The 19,253-nt window shown below is 42.5% G+C and overlaps 2 protein-coding genes across 6 annotated transcripts in view; one reads left to right on the top strand and one right to left on the bottom strand.

Moving 5' to 3' along the window:
• RNFT2 (ring finger protein, transmembrane 2) overlaps positions 1-12,511 on the bottom strand; it is a 37,596-nt gene extending 25,085 nt beyond the window's left edge. For 2 of the 5 annotated variants that reach the window (XM_065851883.2, XM_071815885.1), the window contains exons 1-3: positions 2,940-3,100; positions 2,077-2,264; positions 647-1,130 (exon numbers count right to left, since the gene is read on the bottom strand). In XM_065851883.2, coding sequence (XP_065707955.1) covers positions 647-729 — 83 coding nt within the window. In that variant the 5' untranslated portion in view covers positions 730-1,130; positions 2,077-2,264; positions 2,940-3,100. The other 3 variants (XM_065851884.2, XM_065851885.2, XM_071815884.1) reach the window with 3 other exon arrangements.
• On the top strand, positions 3,176-9,595 carry SPRING1 (SREBF pathway regulator in golgi 1). The gene is made up of 5 exons (XM_065851777.2): positions 3,176-3,458; positions 4,063-4,219; positions 5,483-5,634; positions 6,132-6,245; positions 7,271-9,595. The coding sequence occupies exons 1-5, from the start codon at positions 3,348-3,350 to the stop codon at positions 7,352-7,354; spliced, it is 618 nt and encodes a 205-aa protein (XP_065707849.1). The 5' UTR covers positions 3,176-3,347; the 3' UTR covers positions 7,355-9,595.
• Positions 12,512-19,253: the final 6,742 nt, after the last annotated feature.

Genomic DNA, 19,253 nt, shown 5'->3' with positions numbered 1-19,253 from the left:
AATTAGATTAGCTTCTTCTTTAGGAAAGAAAAAAGAGTCAAGCTCTAACCCTGGGAAAGCGCAAGGGAATACCTAGTACCAGAACAACAACAGTGGCAAGCCTTCCTTGCTGATGTGATAATTACAGAAATGAATTAGAGGTATTCTATTTCTAAATATTCACATACATGAAGCTAGGTACAGATTCTGGGATAATGTAGAGGATCACCCAAAACCTTTATAAAATACTATCATAGTAGTTGGGAGCTTCAGACCAGCTGACTTTTTAAGCACCTTAATAACAGAAGTATAAATGTGTTTTTTTTTTTTTAATATAGGTGTATCCTTTCAGATTGATAGTGCCCCGGACTCCCATGGGACTGTGCCATAACTTGTTCGTGTAGAGCTCCAAAAAGTCCTGCTGATGCTAAGCCAACTGTCTCCATATGTGCCATGCTGGACTGTGAAACCTGAAACACTGTAGTTCACAGCAGTCAATAACTGACATGGAGGAGGAAAGTCAATCTGTCTCTAAACTCAAGCGTAACGCCTGGCCACACTACGTGCACTTTTTGAGTTTTCATCTTCTAAAACACACCATGCACTTTAATCAGAACATTCCCCGTTGGAGAGGAAAACGGAGAAAAAAAGAAAGAAAAAGCTGTACCTCTCAGGAGGAGCGCTGTCAGTGTTGCTGCTATGCCGTCTCTGCATTTTCCTCAAAACCTTAAAACACAACACACTCAACATGAACGTTGTAGGTCAACGATTCCTAGTGCGACGACTAACAAAGCCCCACAGAGTCAGAGGGTTGTTGAGCCCATTTGGCTGGTGACATGGCTGGTATAAACCATGTGCTTCTCTGAAACAGCCCCTAAGCTCACACTTGTTTCTCAGTACACTGGTGAAGGAACAGTTTTCAACTGGCAAATGGGAGTCAACAGGTCTGCAGGCAAGGCAGGAACTAGTCAGATCCCCTTCTGCACTGTGTGGCAGTCACAGGGGGCGTCCAGCTGTGCCGTGACATGTTCTGATGAAGAACTTGAGGACAATGAACAGTAGCTCTCGATGTGACATGTGAATCGCCATATACTCTCTGGAAATGAAATCCCTTCTTCCTCTTCTGAAGAAACTTCCTTTGTAAAGCAAAACTGAGAGGGAGGAAAAAATACAATCAGGCCATGATAATATTATTTTAAATAAGCAACCCATCCCTTTAAACCACAAAAATGCTATTAGCAAACTCCGTACAATGTTTATAAATAATATGCAGACATGCAAAAGATCACATCTTCCTGCTCCATATTCTGGAATTGCCAGCAGAAATAAAATGAGGTCTGGAGTGAGAAATGAGAAGGTATTGAAATTGCATTAACTTGAGGAAATTTTTTTAGAACAAGGAGAGAAATTCTTTGTTTTGTTATTTAATTTTCTGCCTTCAAGTGTCTGATTTTAAGGGAGCAACTGGAAACGCATTACACCTTTTAAAAATAATTCAAAAGCAAAGAAGAACATGGAATTATCATCACCAAGGCACAGCACAAAGTCCCTGGCAAATAGTCTGACACTGCTTTATGTTATATTAGTTGTATCAATGGGCTAGTTTTGCAACTGATTGGTCCAGGTGCCCACAGGCATTTCATAGAAGATTTAGAGAGACACCTTTTAAATACTGAAGTCTGATCCTACTCAGTCCTCAACTACAATAGCTACCGAATAAAATGTAAAAGGCTTTTGAAAATACTTTTGAATATCAAAAGTTATAACATTATTTGTAACATTTCATACTGCATGAATATATGTAAGTAAATGTGTAGCCCTATATCTATATTCTGTAAAGGCACATGCGGCTCTATGTGGAGACACTTTTTTCTTCTGGCATCAGCCATGAAGGGGACAGTGACATGAGTGCTAAGTACTGAAGATGCAGGACTTCATGAGATGTAATCCTCTGTTCTGCCCAGAGCCCTACAGATTTATGATCCAAAAGAATTTAAATGGACTTTGTTCCAAAAGGCACTCAGCTTCAATACTGACTGGTCCTGCCTTTTCCGGATTAGGGGTTTTCATCTTGTAACACATTTTTTTTAACAGTACCTGAACGACAGGTTTAACCAGAGGTACAAGGTGCCACGGTGGGAGACAGGGAAGCTGAAGAGGGTGCAGACATCTCACACATGCGAGTCCTTCAGATAATCGACGCTGTTCCAAATTTCAAACCCATCACAGGTCTTCAAGCTGGATGACTGTAAGGAATCTGGATCACCATGCCCAAACAGGTACATCTGCAAGAAGCACATGCATAGAGTGATTTTCACCATAGCACAGTGAGTTCCACCTCTCCATCTCCTCCAGACAGACAGAGAGGAGCAGGAGCCCTTGGTGCTTCAATCCCTGCACGTGTGCACAATCCAATGAGGCTGTTTTCCTCTGGGATCCGCACTCACAGCCTTGCTTGCTGCACAGGCACCTGCTGGGCTGTATTCTGCCTTCCTTGTCCATACACAAACACATGTCTGTGTCTGCTAAATACATACATACATAAATGTATTTATATCCTTTTTCCCCAAAAATAAGCCCTAGAATGATCTTCCAGGATTTTTGAGGATGCTCAAAATATAAGCCCTACTCAAAAAATAAGCCCTAGTTACAGTTCATTTAAAAAGTCAATTGCATCCAGGCAGCTCTACATGTAAAGAAGTAAAATTAATTGGCAACAGAATGCAGCAGGACAGATAGACCCTTCACCAAGAAAGACAGACACCCCCCAAAGAATCACACTCAGGAGACCCCACAAGACCCAAAACAATACAGGTTCGTGGCAAAATAAGGCATCACCTGAAAATAACACTTAACACATCTTTTGGAGCAAACATTAATATAAGACCTTGCCTTATTTTGGGGGAAACAGTATATATGCACACAGACATACATATATCTATAAATAGTTACATACATACACATATGTACACACACACAGAGACACAGGTGGAGCCTTTTTATTCCAATTAGGTCGGGGAAGGAGATTCCCGTTGGAGTCTGTGGCTAAATGGCCCAGCGGGGGCGGGAAAAGGCCGGGTTTGGGGTGCAGAAAGCTCAGCCAAGGAGGCCGGGTGGCCCGTACCTACCGTGCGGCCCCGCCCCGCCCTGGCCGCGCCCCCTCCGCGCACGCACATCCGCGGATCCGCCTCCCCCGCCCCACGGCGGGCGGAAGCGCTTGGGTTGCGCTCCCGGGGTGGCCGCCCGAGCCCCGGTCTCGCTCTTTCCGCCCGAGCCGGGGATGCTGGTCCCGGCTCAGCACCGTCCCCTGCGGAGGGCGAGCGCGGCGGCGGGGGGCTGAGGGTCCAGCCCGCGGGCTCGGAGCCGCCATGGTGCCCTGGGGAGCGGTGCTGTGGCGGCGGCTGCTGAGGAAGCGCTGGGTCCTCGGCCTCGTCCTCGGGCTCTCCCTCGTCTACTTCCTCAGCAGCACCTTCAAGCAGGTCAGTGCCCTCCCCGGAGCCCCCGGCGGGACGTGCGGGCCCGGTTAGAGAAATCCCTTATCCCAGGATTGCTTTTGTTCTTTAAGTGCTGTCACTGAACTCCTGGGATATGTTGCTCTAAGAATTACATTGTTATCATTAAATAAAGCCAAGAGTTTAAAAAAGTGATATTATATTTGACAGCAGTAGTGTTTTGAGCCAAAACTGGGGAAAAAAAAACTATCTTGAAGTGACCTGATGATTCTGTTGTAGTATCTCTTGAGAACTGTAATTCCACTAGCAAAGGGCTTGGAAAAGAGAAATATGTGTAGCTACGGTTATTTAATTAGTATATGCTGCTTTTGTGGTTGCAGTAACGGAGTTTGGCTGTGTGAGCTGATCCCATAGTGAACTTGCACAGCCCTGTTTTATGGGGTTATGTTGTTCTCACGCTGCATGTAGCAACAAGTCAGCTACTGCAGCTCAGATGTTGCTCACTCCATTGTGCATTTCCTGTGGTGTGGAGTTTACAATTATTAAGCACTTTTAACCATGGGATAAGCATGTGGACTGGAAGGGCAGAAGGAACATGTGTGTTTGGTGGCATTGCTGTCTTTCCTTGCAGGAAGAAAGGACAGTGAGAGATCGGAACCTCCTCCAAGTGCAAGAGCACGAGCAGCCGATCGTGTGGAAGGTGAAGTTCAGTTCGGGAAACAGCAGTCAGCTGAGTAACCAGTGCAGGAATTCTGTGCAGGGGAAGCTCCTCATTACAGATGAACTGGGTATACTTGACACTAAGAATTTATTCTGCGTGTTGCAGTGTTGAATGTTTGCCTGTCCAGTTATTGATGGTACTTCCCAGTAAGAACTGTGCCTTATTAAGGCATTCTTAATGCAGAACCTCAGCTGTTGGCATTTTATTCTCAGACTGGATTAATTTTGCTATAGTTGTAGGTTCTGCAGATTAAATTCTGTGCACAGCAGGTTTGGGTCCAGCTGGATTTGGCTTTGGAGTGTGGCTCTATTGTTCCCAGGACCACCTTAGACTCAACAAACTCCAGTCAGCTTTGCACAGAACTCAAACATTGAGCCCTGCTCAATTTAGTGTGGTTGCTCACAGAGCTGTTTGTACCTCCCTGCAGTGTATTCCTACTGCCAGGTATGTTAGGGAGAGTAATCAGGGGCACCTGATTGGCCTGGTGTGGAGGCACCTCAGGACTGGTGTAATTAGAGCTCAGTCCCAGTAACAGGCTCACCTGACCCTTGTAAACCCAAGGATATCTCTTGCAGGTCCTCAAATTAACCACTGGTTTTAAGTGTATGGAGCCTTTTTTTGCCATCTGCAGATGTGCCTGTTGCTCAGACACTGGGCCTTTTTTGACCAGAAATCAAGGCTGTAGAAAACCAGCACATCTTCTGTGATTTGCATCAATATTAAGTTTAAGCACCACTTGAAATATGCTTACTGCTGATTCACTAAGGTCTCTGAAATCACAGAGATTTTTCACAGTCTAACACTGTGGTAGTAGTTTCCCTAAGGACATACACTGTGGTTCTATACTACTACGGATTCCTCTCAACAATGAACATTACAGCTATCCTGTGTGGATAAATTTAAGTCTTTTCATATGGAACTGTAAAAAGAATTATCCTGACGCAGACCAGTTGAAAGAACATATGTCATAGATTTCTCCAGTACAGTCATCACTGATCACCTTTCCCCTTCTGACCACTACAATGAATTGTGTTGAAAAGAATCAGAACTTAAATATTCTGTATTTAAAGACTCCTATTGTATGTACAGCGTAGTAGAATAGATACGTAATAGTTGTACAGATAACACCAGGTTGTAGTAAAAGTCAGTTCTATGTCCAAGTGTTATTTCAAATAATTGCTAGTTAAGACTTCGGCCAAATCCAGGGAGTCATAATCTACTAATGATAAATATGCCTGTTCTTAAGTAATGTGAATCTTACTGCAGCATTTCTATAGAATGTACAAATGAGTATGTCTTGCCAATTGGTCCTGCTGGTTTTGTTTTTCAGGCTACATCTGTGAAAGGAAGGACCTACTGGTCAATGGCTGTTGTAATGTCAATGTGCCCAGTACAAAGCTGTACAGCTGCGAGAGCTGCCTTCCCAATGGCTGCTGCAGCGTGTACGAGTGCTGTGTGTCCTGCTGCCTGCAGCCCAGCAAGGTGCGGTGACTCTCTCTTGCTTTTTGGGTGCTCTCAGGTTCCTATGTGGCTAAAAGTGCTTGTTTGTGAGGAGCTTTTCTCTTAGAGGGGACAGTTTATTTTATTGGAAGGATGAGGAAAGCCTGCAAGGATCATACAGCAAGCTGTAAATAAAGCTTTTAAAAAAAAATATTCTTCCTACATTTGAGAGGAAATACTGGGAGCCTGGCAAAATGTTTAAACTTAAGGGGAATTGCATTTGTGGGAGAGAAATGATTGAAGAAAAGCTATTCAAGCCAGTATCAGTTTTGCAATTTGTACTTCCCTGTATTCTTTTCTTCCTACTGCTGGGGTTCTGTGACATGTTAACCTTGCGGTGCTTGCTAGAAATTTTAAGTGGAGTTGCTTACTATTTCTCTGATACTTGAGCTGTGTAGGTTAAGGTGGACTTTGGTTACTCCTTGCTAAAGTATGATGTTTGTGGGTTTTTTTGTTATCTTTTTTGCTAACCATTTTAGCAACATCTTCTGGAACGTTTCTTAAACCGGGCAGCAATTGCTTTCCAAAATCTCTTCATGGCAGTGGAAGATCGCTTTGAGTTGTGTCTGGCAAAATGTAGGACCTCATCACAGGTAAGACACAAGTACATGTTCAGGGCTAAAAAATGGAAAAACACCTGAAAAGTGCCATTGAAAAATGGGGCTTGGTCCCATGAATGGCTGGTCTGTTGTGCTTGCGTGCACATGGGCGTTCTCGTAAATGCTGAAGCTATGGCTAAGAGCTAATCTGAAGGCAGTCCTCTGATTTTTATTTTTTTTAAGGTGAAATAGTAACATCAGCAGTAAATGAAGGGCAAAGTGCATATTTAGAGCAGGATGAGTTGTACACTGTCTTTAGAAAACAGGTGCTTAACTAAAAAGAGACCAGCTGAGTTCAATGACTGGTAAAGATCTTGTAAAGGTAAGAACTGGGAGAGATGTTCCCAGCAGCCTCAGAATGCTGTTTATGGTATCTCTTTAAACTTGCTATGTGCTGACAATCATCTGCATACTAACTCAAAGTGTGCTGTAATTTTTTTGTGTTTTAAGAAGAGTGGGGAACTTCTGTTATGCATGTTATTTTACCAGAATTTTTGGTGTAAGCAAGCATTAGCCCTCTTGAAAAGTGCTGCTGGAGATGTCGTGCAGCTTGAGTATTTAATATAGCAATAGATTGCAAACAAAAGATATCATGCCAAATGTCTTTGAAGGTTTTTGGTTTTTTGTTTTTTTTTTTACCTGTAGTATCTGAACTCTAGCTTTATCAAGAAAAATGGCCACATCTCAAGTAGGAACTTCATTGTAACTTGCTTAGGGCATTTGACAATACTACCTAAGTGTATATGATTTTTTTTTAATGTAGAATCTGTTCCTACCTACTTGGATAGTCTCCTGAAAAGGAGGTTCTAGGTGTGGTTCAATATTAAAGTGCTATATTAGAGCAACTTTTATGTGGTAGGAGTGTGGTGATGTTTGGCTCCAGATGATACTCTAATGTGCAGAAGAATTTTGGAAATGTTTTGCATATGTATAAAAGCTCTGGGTTTTGGCCCTCAGTGAAGGGAGGATGTATTATTTCAATATGTGTGTATTGCTAAAGCTTCTCTTCTTCCTGACAGAGCGTGCAGCATGAAAACACCTACAGAGATCCAATTGCAAAATATTGCTATGGCGAATATCCCCCGGAGCTTCTGCCTGTTTGAAAGCTGCCTGATGTAAGCAACAAAGAGAAGGAACTGGAGACTGGAATCCAAAAGAGCAAGACAGCAGCTGGTGCTTTGAAGGAGCCTTGGAGTAAATGGCTTATGTTGTTTCTGGGCATGAACCCAGAGGTGCACAGTTTAAGCAGGGGACTTAAGTTCTTCAGGATTGAATCCTTCTTCAGTTTGTTATGCACCTGCTTTAGAGTACTAGTACTGTACTAGAGTCCTAGTACATTCTTTTAATACTTCCCCTAAACTTTAGGATGGACAGAGTTGATCCAGGCTATCAAACATCATAGGAAAAAAAAAATCTAGTGTAGCTTTGTACATAATGGTTCAAATGTGTCTCTGCAGTCCAGACACTTTCCAGAGTAACTGTAATAATAGGAGGATTTTTGCTTTTAGAGGGTAAAGCATGCCTGTTGCGCTTCTCTCTCTGGAGCACTTCTTGCCGTGCACAGTATATGCTGCGTATGTAATTATGAATTATTTATTCATTTTATATGGATTGCTAGCTGCAAGTATTGATGCTTTGCATGGCTAGTTGTTGATGCCTTTCAGTCCCCGTTTTGTTATGTCAGGTAGAAAGGATATTTTAGATCCTGACTAAAATCGGCTGCTTTTTTAGCTCCTTAGTCTGAAGGAATTGTATGGGGATTTGTCACTATAGTGCTCATGTTCCTCTTAGTGAGTTTAAAGCATTCCAAACTCCAATGGAGTTGTTATTCTGTCAAAGTCACATAGCATGACAGAAGAGCAGGGATCTGCCTGGGATGGGATGTTTATTGCCTCTGAACACTTCCCTTGTTTCTCTGCAAGAGTTTCCTCAAAGAGGAGTCTTAGTCTTCTAAGCAGCTCTCTGCTAATCTGCTTTCTGACAGGGAGCACTGAAGATTTGTTTGAACTTGTTCAGGCCTTGGTAATTCAATGTAGCACATTCCTGGTTGTGCAGGGTGGAGTTGTTCTAGGATTTCAGTTTAGTGATGTCCTTGTGCATTAAGTAATTAGAATGTCAGAACATGGTGCAAGCCCTTCCTTGAGGACAACTGTGTTGCATGAGTTGAGTTAAACAGTCATGATGGGTTTGGTTTGCTGCTTGACATACTTGCTATTCTGGAATTTCAGTGTGATCAGAATGGCACTAGCACAGGGTTAGTTCTCCTAACTCTCTAAAGCTCCAGTTTAAACTGTCTCACTCTTAAGGCCACTCAACACTGAAAAGATGGTTAGAGAAACTGTCAAATGCTGACTAAATTTGTGCTCCCTCTGCAAGTCACTAGGCAAAGTCCAAGCACTAGACAAAATGGAGCTATTCTTTTCTACATGCAGAGCCTCATTTCTCTTGTTTTTATCCCATTCATCTCCTCCGTGATTTTGACTTAGCTTGTTTAAACTGATACTTCCTATTCCCTAAGCACAATAAAAAAATCTACAGAGGCTTTAAAAAAATCCAGCAAAAAACAAGCACAGTGGTAGAATTCCCTGATGCAAAAGATCTGGAGAATGCTATTGCAATTACATATCATATAAACAGGAACTAGTTACCAGCCATCTGATAAAATCCACTTGCATTGTTTTCATTGTTCTTTCCCAGAAGTCATCAAGTGGGATAATGGTTCTGTCAGCAGATTCTCTTGAAAAATCTTGTTTCTCCAAAAGCTTAAAAGCTTTGGCGTTAGCAGTTTATCCAGCTGAAAATCTGTCTCCCCTTTGCTGCCATCCCACGGCAACTTGCTGCAGCAGACACGATACAGTGCGAAGATGCAGTGTGACATGCTCCCTTCAGAGGGTAGCAGAGGTTACTGCTATTTTCGGTGCCAAACAGATTCTTCACCCCTGTTCCAGCACTTCTTGTAACTGTTTTCCTCGGGTAAGGCCGTCAGGTTGGTCTGTTGTAGCATTCCTGCTGAGATGTTTTCCAGCATTTCACATTGTTGCACCGTGACTGATGAGATCAAGACACTGATGGCTTGTTCTTGCTTTCTTCTCCCACTTGGTGTTAATTCCTTAGCGGGTGATACCTACCGCTACTTGAAGCAGTGATCGTAAGAAATCATGAGAACCAACCTAATTGAGACAACATTAGTGGGAATGCCTGGCCCCTTTCTCTTCTAGAAAAACAGGATGTGATCAGAAGTGCATTGTGACCATTGTCTGTTCAGTGGGACAGAAACTGCTTCTTCCCTCCGTGGCTGTTTGTACTGTATGTTAAATCATTAAAAAATTATCTGTGTTCCAAAATACTGCCTGATCTCACGTCTTTCCCTGAATTACAAGACAACTGTACTGAAATACAAGTTTGAAGAATGCAGAGAGGGGCACTGATTTGAACATGTGTAGTAAAGGTAAGCAAGTAGAGGGAATTGGGAAATTTGATTTCAATCTAGGAAAAGCGCATGCTTCTCTCAGCGGTGCACAGACAGGTCTGGCCCTTTGCAGAAGTGGATTGAGCAGGGAAAAAATTCAAATGATTGCTTCATGTTGTGAAGATATGGTGAGAAATGTCAAATCTGTGTTTCTTGGTAATGCTCCTGTGTGGTTTAAGTGATGTCCATCCCTCTGGCATTCTGTGCTTGTCAGTGGCTGCCTGACATCTCTATTTGTCAGACAGACAAGATCCTCAAGTTGTTGACTTGTGCTTGGCAGCAGATTAAATGAGAACATTTGATGGAGTGACCAGCTCTGCTTATCTGCACGGAGGTCAGTGCTGGGGATAATTGAATGGGTTGTGTACTCCTTGTTTTCTGTAGTTTACAAGAATATTAATGCTAGTGAAAAATGGTAGCAGCTGACATCAGTGAGGAACAGGTATAGTATTTGCCTGTAATCTATGGCAGAAGGCAAAGCAGTAACTGCTACGTTAGCTCAATTTAAACTTGAGCCACTGGCCTCAAAAGACTCCGTTGTACTGCTCCACTGGCATGGTACATGGAAAACTGCATCAAAATTCTTATTGTGACAGGCTGGAGTTCTGAAAAGGCAAAAACAGACTTGTGGCTTCAGTCCAGCGCTAAACAGTTGATGTGCTCTGATCACAGGTTCTGCGTTCTCAGAATCTTGCTCATTGTGGTGGCAATTCTTCACTCTTATCTCCTGTATGTGTTCAGGCTCCAATTGCTTGGAGAACTTTCTAAGAAACTATGTTAGTGATCAATTTTGGCATATGAAGCACTAAGCACAGCAAATGCTAAACATGAGTCTTTGTTCTGATATGCTTTTAAAAAGCAAATGCCTTTTTTATTTTTCTTTCTTACTTGTCATTTAGCTGGACAGGCTTGAGCTTTAGGATGTGTTCTGTCTTGTGCTGATCTCTTAAACTGCAAACATCCTAGATCCTTTAACCTAGCACCATAATGTGTTATTTGTTCTTCAGTTGTTCTAGTCAAGGAGAGGTGGGGGAGGAGGTGAAAAGGAATTTTCTAACTCAGCAAGTTCCACAAAAGATAGAGTTCAGCAAATTATTGGTGCTTTAATAAGAGCCCTTTTTTTAATAACCTGAGGCAAACAGTTAACTATATGCAGTGGGGGAAAAATGCCAACCTCAAAACTTGTAGGGAATGATGGGAAAGTACTTAGTTCTTCATTTTTGATCCATGGCTAATTAAACAGGTAGTTTTATCTAGTATTTGTGGTCAAATAAGGTCTGACTTGTAGAAACATGCATACTGTCTACCTGATGTTTTCCATTTTAAGACCACAGATTTTTCTTAGAAATTGTGATTCTTGGTAAATTAGAAGTATAGGTCTTAAGCAAGAATTCTCATGATGCTTTTAGACTGAAGCATGTTTGCTGTGTTCTGCTGTTTTGCCTATGGTAAGATAACATGAAGTTGCAGAGTAGAGAAAATAAAAAGAAATAGTTCTGGTTGAAAAGCTTGCCTTGTAGAAGCTTTTCTAGCTGTGTTTCAATTAAGGGAACAGAAGATCACAAGCTATAATTGCAAATGGAATGGGAGGCCAGTGTTAGGTTTTCATTGATAAGATTACAATTAATCTGTTTCTGCTGTTAGTGGTTAAAATGAGGACAAGCACCTGATGTCTTGCCAATTTAGTGGAAGCTTCCAATAAAACTCAGCTTTCATTTATTCCAGGTTTTCTGTCTCTCTGCATGAACCTACAGAGTTAAGACACACTAACAGGAATCACAGTGAATGGGAATCGTATGTCAATTGTCTGCATTCTGTTCCTGTCCTGCACAAAATCTGTTTAGATTTTTAAACTCCTCTGTGTAAAAAGACAACTTACTTTTGTAGCTCCTACTGCTGCTGACCACAGGTTCACCTGGGGGCTTCAATGTACTTATTGGAATGTCTTACACAGATATGAAATATCACCATTTGAAGAACAGGGATAAGGTTGGGTATAAGTTACAGGTGTGATATGTTTATTTTAAAACAGAGTAGCATCCTTAGCTATTGACACTATCATATGCATAAAAACGCACCTATCAGCTGTGCAGGATGACACTGGGTAAGATGCATCCACATATTCAAACTGAAAAATGCAGGTTATTTTCAAACTACAGTCACAGAGCTGCTTCGTAATACATGTGCTTTCTGAGGAAATAAACGTTTTCATACACGGAAGAACAGGGTCCTAATTTATCTAAATTACTGATGTCTTAAAAAAAAAAACACATTAAATTAAAAATCGTCTGTGGTAGCAAATGCACAAAGAAGTATGAGCAAGCGTAATATACCTTTTGTGATGTCTTTTTGTCTTCTCACAGCCTGTTTTACCGGGTGTAACAGCGAGTATCAGCCAGCAGAGGTTACCACAGCACTTGGATAAAGCTGCTCTGTGTGCAGCCGGGCTGGCGACGGCCCCAGAGCTGAATTTCACTTGGCAAAAGGCAGCAAACCTAAAAGTACGGAACACAAATCATTGCATTGCTGCAGGAAAACGTGTGGACTGTCTATCTGGAAGTACCCCTGCACTTTTAGGCTGGCCACCCAACCCCACAAAATAAACTCACCTTTGAGGGCTGCTGTTTTCAAGCTGTTGGGTACTAATGTGGGGAAAATAGCTATGGTACTGGGGCAACCTGATGGACAATTGTTGATAGTAATTGAAAAAATTTGGCCCTCACAGTACTGGGGGGAACGGCAGAGTCCTGCCCAGCGCGCTGCCCCGTCATGGCGGCTTCTCCTCATCCCTCAGCAGGGCTGCTCTGCCAGGGCAGTGGAAAATGCTCCTCCCCGCCAGCCCGGCGCTGGAGGTGTGAGGGGAGGGCTGTGCCACCGACGCTGGGGCGGCTGCACAGCCGAGGTTCGGTGGTGCGGGCTGGTGCCACGGCACGGGGTGAGCTCGCCTGGCCCTGCGCTGCCTCCGCGCCTGGCGCCGCTTTTCCCCTCGCACTCCCCCTTTCTGCCCGGCGCGCTGTGAGGGCAGCCCTGGGCTGAGGTGGCCGCTGTGGTAGCGAACCGGGCGCGGGAACGAGGCTCTCGGACAGGACAGGGCACCCGTGGCCCTCAGGCCGGTCTCCCGCTGTTGACAGAGCTCCATGGCCGCGGCTGGAGCACCCTCTGCCCTGTCGCCCACCATCGGTGACTGCTCAGTGGTGGCTCCGCCAGGGCAGAACGAGGTAAGGCCGCAGTCGAGGTCTGGCCGAGCGCCTGTCGACTTCGAGGTGCTGCATTCTTTCAGCAGTAGTTTTGTTTACACTCTTGTAGAAGTTTCCTCTGATTGACTATAGTTGAGCGAGCCTGCTGCGGTTTTGTGTTTGTTTGTTTTTGTTTTTTTGTTAAACACGCACTAGGCTGTATTTTAACGTGTAGCTAAGTTTTAACCTCCCGGTTGCGCAAGGGTTGTGTCCGCCGTGCTGGGCGCCTGTGGCGGGTGCGGGTGATCACAGCCACCTCAGCTCCTGGGGGGTTCAGCCCCTCACAGCCCCGTTTCCTCCTCTGTGTTCCCATCCCCTCACCGCACAGTCTGTGGTTCTGCTTTTTAACCTCCTGCCATCCCTAAACCTGTTTCATCTTCTCTCAGCTCACTGACTGCTCTGGTTTCTTTTATTTATTTTTTTTTCTTCTTTTACTCCTTTCCTCTCCTCAGGCCCCTGTATCTTTTCTCCCTTCCCCTGCTCTGCTTTGGATCTGTCTCAGCTGTAGGTATTAAAGGTTGAAATAGAAGAGCAGGAGTTCTCCCTCTTGGAGGAAAAGCTGCTTTTCTGAGTAGAGCTAGCGCAGCACTCTCTCTTGTTTTTCAGTTAATGGGATATCTCTCTGCTCTTTTTTTCCCCTTCACTCCACTTTAGTCTGTGCTTGCCATAGCTTTCCCGTGTCTCAGTCCCCCTTTGCATTGAGAATCTACGCAAAATTTCCTGCTGCCATGGTTGCAGTGTGTGTTAAAAGTCATGCCCATCCGGAGTTTCAGGAGAGAAAACTAGCATTTCTTGGCACCTGTGCTCAACTGAGCTTGGAAATAGAGTAGGAATTTTCCAATTAATGTTACATTTGTCCCTAAGAACTCAGATCTTGGACCTGAATTCCGCTGGACAAGTGCATCTCAAATGCGTGGGGTTTGCTTTGGTAGGCATACAGTTACTTTTTCAGCAACAAGAGTTCTGAATCTTTCTGAAAGTTACTGGAAGTCTCTAGGTTGCCAAAGAAAGCATTTGTCGTGATTATGATGTCCTAGCTTGCTGCCAACAGCAGGTGAGGCTTGCTCGCAGGAGAAATACGACTTAGAAAGGTGTATATGCTCTCTGGTTTCAATCTTTCATTGTGAAACGTTTTATTTATAATTTGTTGTAGTGCCAAGATGGCACCAGGATCAGCCAAGTGGGGTTTTTTTTGAGTAGTTGCCTCAAATTTTTTTATTATTTCAAAATGAACTCAGATGAGTTGTGCTTGTTAACCTGCATCTCACTGTATGGGAAGCCCAGCCTGATGCTGAAAAGTAATTCTAAAAAGATATATAAACAATGATCTCCTTTGCTCAGTCACACCTGGGAAGACTAGTTCTCAGTACTCAACATGCTTTTTTCCTGTGCTGCTAGTTTGTAAATTCAGGCTGGGTTCTATCCGCATCGTGCATATTCCTATTTATAAAAGCTTTGCAGGTGGAAGTGAGGTGATTTACTGGTGATACATGAAGCAAGGCAGCGGTGTTGAATGCTCAGAGTTCTAAGTCTTAGTGTCCACTCCTAACAGCCAAATAAATTTAAAAGTAAGTGAGAACTGTGCTTGTGTATCTTCTGAAGATGGACTAATGAAGTTTCAAAGGTCTGAGTTCCTCTCTGCAATTGTAGAGGTTTCATTTTTCTTTCTCGTGTAAAAACTGAGGTTTCTGTGTGGTCACCTCCAGCAGCTGCAACTGGAAATAAAGCAGAGAATATTATGAGATCCATGAAAATATCGTAGGAGCTGGCGACCAACAGCCCTGCTGTTTCTGCAAGATGAGTGAAAAAAAACCCCAAACTTTACCCTATAAGGACTTTAGTTGCTTCTGTGTATGAAAAGGAAATTCATTCAGGGTTTTTTTGGTACACAAATAATACTCAGCTACAGAAGATCTGTTAAGGAACTGTAATTTTTATGAAGTCATTTCTTTTTTCTGATTCTGAGTCCTACAACTGAAAGAACGGTGGAAGGAGGGGAGGTGGAATTCCTTTGGTATATATAGAGTGTTGTATTTTGGATCAAGACTGAGAGCTTTGGACCTCATCAGGATTCTCCCTGGCTCTCTGCCAGCTGGCTTTGCAGGTGGGTTTTGTAGAAAGAGCTGATACATTCCATCCTCAAAACCAGAGTTTGCAGTGGAAATGCTGCAAGGGACAAGGCTATTAAAACAAATTAAGCTGTCTATTTGTGAGCATCGGGGAAACATTTTGTGATGACACACTTTATGTGCTTGTCACAGCCCTGCCACATCAAGGTTAGAGTGAGGAGGTGACTGGCTGGCAGTCACTTAATCAAACGGGGTGTTGATTTCTCGGGTAACCCAGGCAGGGTGAGGCTTGCATGCTCTGTTGCTTTTAACAACCAGATAATGAATATGCTTTCCAGAATTCGTGTTTCTCCTCGTGGAAGCAGCAGCTGCATGTGATGTGTGTTGCTGTCAAAGGGAAGTGAGATGTAGTTAATTCAGAGCCACACAACAAAGACATATTGATCAGGGCTCTGCTTGCTGTGGTTGGATATCTGCAATAACAGTGACTAGGGCAATGCAGCAAACCGGGATGGCAAACCCAAATATGTTTTGACTTGATCCAAAAAGTGAGAGGGTTTACCACCCGGCTTCTCTGCTGAGCATCACCGATTTCAGAGCAGTTTTGCTCCAGTCTTCAGAGGGTCGGTTAGATGCTGAAATCAAGTGAAAAGGGCACATCTTGTTCGTGTCATTATAAATACACTTCATTTGTAGCTATAAGGTTAAAATCATGGATTCAGTACAAACAGCTTGCAGTGGATCAGTTCCACATGATTTAAAAAAAGCTGCGCTTGTGGTTTCTGGGTAAAGTTATACTGAACTACTTACAGTGGTACTGAATGTTGCAAGAATTATACGGAGTGGATGTATACATTATGTTTCCTCTGCTCCTTCTCTATTAGTAGTACTTGGATGTTGATGATTATGTGCTATATATTTAGTAGTATTCATATGGCAGCATTTTTTTTTTAGTGCAAAGCTAAAAGTCCTGGAATGCCAGTTTTGTAATAAAAAAAAGAGTAATCTTTATTTTTTATTTCTGCAGAGGTACCCAACTCATTGTCTGCCTTCCCACTTTTCCTTCCTGTCGGTTTCCCTTAATAGCTGTGTCTGCTTTTCTTTTGTTCCTGTGTTGCACGAAAGAAAAATGAGCACTAACAGGTTTGCTAATTACTATAAAATTCTTCCCAGCCTTGTTCTGTTCAGATCATTCTATTAACTAAAGTAATGGAGTGCAATGGCATGATGGCTCTCACACATTTCATTATGTAAGGTCTTTCTGGTGCAATAGATTACTGAGATTGTCTTCTGGGGCTGTCACCAATAGCTTTTGATTTTCTACACCTGCTGTTTTCTTTTATCTCAACATTCCCTTTTTGCTACCATGTTAATCCTCCTTATCTTTCCTAAATGATTTTTAAGGGGACAGGACTGTTAGTTGTCTGCCTGGTGTCAGTGCATCCGCATCAGTGCAACAGTTCTGTCAGTCTTAACTTTTACTGCTATATGTAAAAGCAAGGTCTTTACCCTCTCTGCATCATTTTGCTACTGACATGTATTTTTCCTTACCTATCAATATTGTCGGTGTCACCATCTTCAGCAGTATTTACAGCAGCAGACTTTTGTCTCATCACTCTGATTATATTGGCTCCAGTGATTGTGCTTTCACCTCATTACTGAAATAAAGTTAACATTAATGAGAGTCATGCAGCTAAACCTCTGCTCACCTCTCTGAAAATTTATTCTAATGATGAAAAGGAGATGCATGTGGATCTATTTAAAAGCAAGCTAGCTTTTTTCCAGCCGCCACCTGGCTACCCACCAAATTCAGTGTTAAATAAAATCTTTTGTTATTAAGAGCCAATGATGCAAAAGAATTCAAATACATTATACAACATTAACAAGGACAAATTATATTGGTTAAACATTGGTCTAGGTACTGGTCTGCTACAGAGTTCCTTTATGATCCAAATGTGTTGGTGCTGCTTCTGGAAAGGAATTGTCACATCTGACTTCCACAATAAATTAGCCATAAAGCACCTGGAGGTTGTAGGGGGTATGCTAGGAAAGTTCAAGGTATTGTCAAGTGTAACAGTAATCACACCTATAAATGAGATGAAGTATTGAGAGCTGGAAATTGTGTATAGAAGACACAGCAAGGCTTTGAGCTGAAAGAAGAAATGTTATTTAGATAAGCAAAAGTTAATGAGATAAGACAAATGTACATGATGCATGTCTCAAGCAAAGAGGCTCATGAGGTCTTTTTAATGATCAAAATTTGGATTTACAATAAGGGTGGTCATTTTGCTACTGGTTACTGCTAGGGGAGCCATATCAGTAGAGGTGGTTTGTTTGTGGGTTTTGTTGTTGTTTGTTAGTAAAAGGTTAGTGAACAAGAATTTTCTTTTTATTAAATCTTCTTATAAGCAACTACCACAATGTGACCTCAGTCTCGTCTGAGGCCATTGTGTGCTGTAGCAACACAGCTTAACTAGGAAGATAGCAATATTGCCTAAAAGGAATACATCCTCTGAATCAGCCTTACTGTTTGATGTTTTCCTTTAGCGTTCCCTCTTCATGTATGAAATGAGATTGAGCCTGGTGTAGTTTAAGAGGTCCAAAATGATTCTTGCTAAAAGTTTGCATATCTTTTAAATAGCTTTTATTAAAAAAAAAATAAATGTGATGTTCACCCCACAGAATATTGTGAGCAAACAAACCTCCTTTGTTTTGTTTTGTTTTCAAAAAGATATGTCTCACTGAAAAATTTCACAGGCCTGTATAGTGGAATTTTTTGGATCCCAAGTGTTCTAAATTGCTTGCTTGAGGTTTTCAAAGAAAAGAGTAATCCAAGAATTACCAACGCATGCTTGACTCAGAAGAGGGAGTGAAATATTGCTGTGATGCTAATCACGCTTTGACCTATTTCAAATTCCAGAGTGTAGAAGTATTTTCTCCCTTGTGCAGGTTTGATTTTTGACCACAAGGTTCACAAGGAAGAATATGTAGACTTGTCACCAGATGAGAAGCTTTCTAATAGGAAGACTGTTGAAGTTAGCCTTTTCAAATGTCAAAATCCTAAACAAAATAGATAAAGTTGGATAAAGGTGACCCTTTACAAAGGTTGGTGAAATAACATTATCGCCCTTTGGCAGAGGGAGAAATTGAAACACAGTGTTTAGGAGACATCAGTCTTGTCAGATGATGCAGCAGGAGCGGGCTGGGGCGCAGCAGCTCAAACTGGTCCCTGGATCCCTGTCCTGCTTTGCTTTCTGGAGATTTCTGTCTTCTCTGTCTGAGATTGCTGCTGTTGTGCCTGAAGATGGCACTGACTTATGAAATAAGGCATGTTGTGTTTGATTTGAGAGATTTTTACAAGAGTCTCTCCTAAAGTAGATTTTCTTATAGATGCAGACAAAATGAAATCTTCTCTGTATAAGCAACATGAATTAAATAATTTACAGCTCATGTTTCATGGTAATTCCCAGTGCTCCTGCAAGCACTCTGTTGTGAAAATGGTCTCTACAAGCTGCAGGTATTTACTTCACATTTTGTTCTTTTTCCTTTCTGTGCACATCCCCTCTTCTCCCACCTGCTTTCACAGCTTGACTTTTCCTCATCTTGGTGCCCAGGAAATGCCAGCGTCTAGTTGAATGAGCTCTGCTATGAATCAAAGTGTCATCACTTAGCTGGTAGAAGTGATTTAATTAATGCGTCATGCCATCCCCAGAGCCTCTCCCCACCTGACTGCTAATCAACCTTCAGCAGCAGGAGGAAAACGTAGCCCTTTTGGAACTGTGCAGGAGAGGCTGAAGGAAAGAGTTAATTGCAGCTGCAGAGATCAGCCTTGTCACTTGTCTCTAATCTGTTGTCTGCTGCCTGAAATGCTGCTGTCCTGGTCTCTTACGAGCCATGCTCAACTCCATTCATACAGATATTATCTAATATCATATCAGCAATCACTTTGTCAGAAAATGTATTTGACAGTTGACACGTTTAAAAGCACCCTATTGTGCATATGAATGTTGGAGCAACTTTTAGAGCCCGAGTGCTCTTTTAGCTGGAATGAGCAGTTTATAAATAAACACTTCTGTGCACTGTGGATACTCTTCATAGGTGATGCTGTGCAATTAACACTGCAGATCACTGAGTCAAAAATGGCTGTGCCAGTACGGAATTACATGGCAGATGTTGTTAGCGAGTGGTACCCTTTGTCAGCTGCTGAATAAATAGTTGATGGTTTTAT

This window comes from Patagioenas fasciata, chromosome 17, assembly GCF_037038585.1.
Source record: "Patagioenas fasciata isolate bPatFas1 chromosome 17, bPatFas1.hap1, whole genome shotgun sequence".
Taxonomy (NCBI): Eukaryota; Metazoa; Chordata; class Aves; order Columbiformes; family Columbidae; genus Patagioenas; species Patagioenas fasciata.
The sequence above is the reverse complement of the archived record's forward strand: the minus strand, read 5'-3'. Positions and strand labels throughout refer to the sequence as shown.

What these genes read in the sequence shown, in the direction of transcription:
- SPRING1 (XM_065851777.2), top strand. Translation starts at nt 3,348, where the DNA reads ATGGTGCCCTGGGGAGCGGTGCTGTGGCGGCGGCTGCTGAGGAAGCGC. An exon ending in TCAGCAGCACCTTCAAGCAG is followed by an intron (nt 3,459 to 4,062) that starts GTCAGTGCCCTC and finishes CTTTCCTTGCAG; the next exon opens with GAAGAAAGGACAGTGAGAGA. An exon ending in GCTGCCTGCAGCCCAGCAAG is followed by an intron (nt 5,635 to 6,131) that starts GTGCGGTGACTC and finishes TAACCATTTTAG; the next exon opens with CAACATCTTCTGGAACGTTT.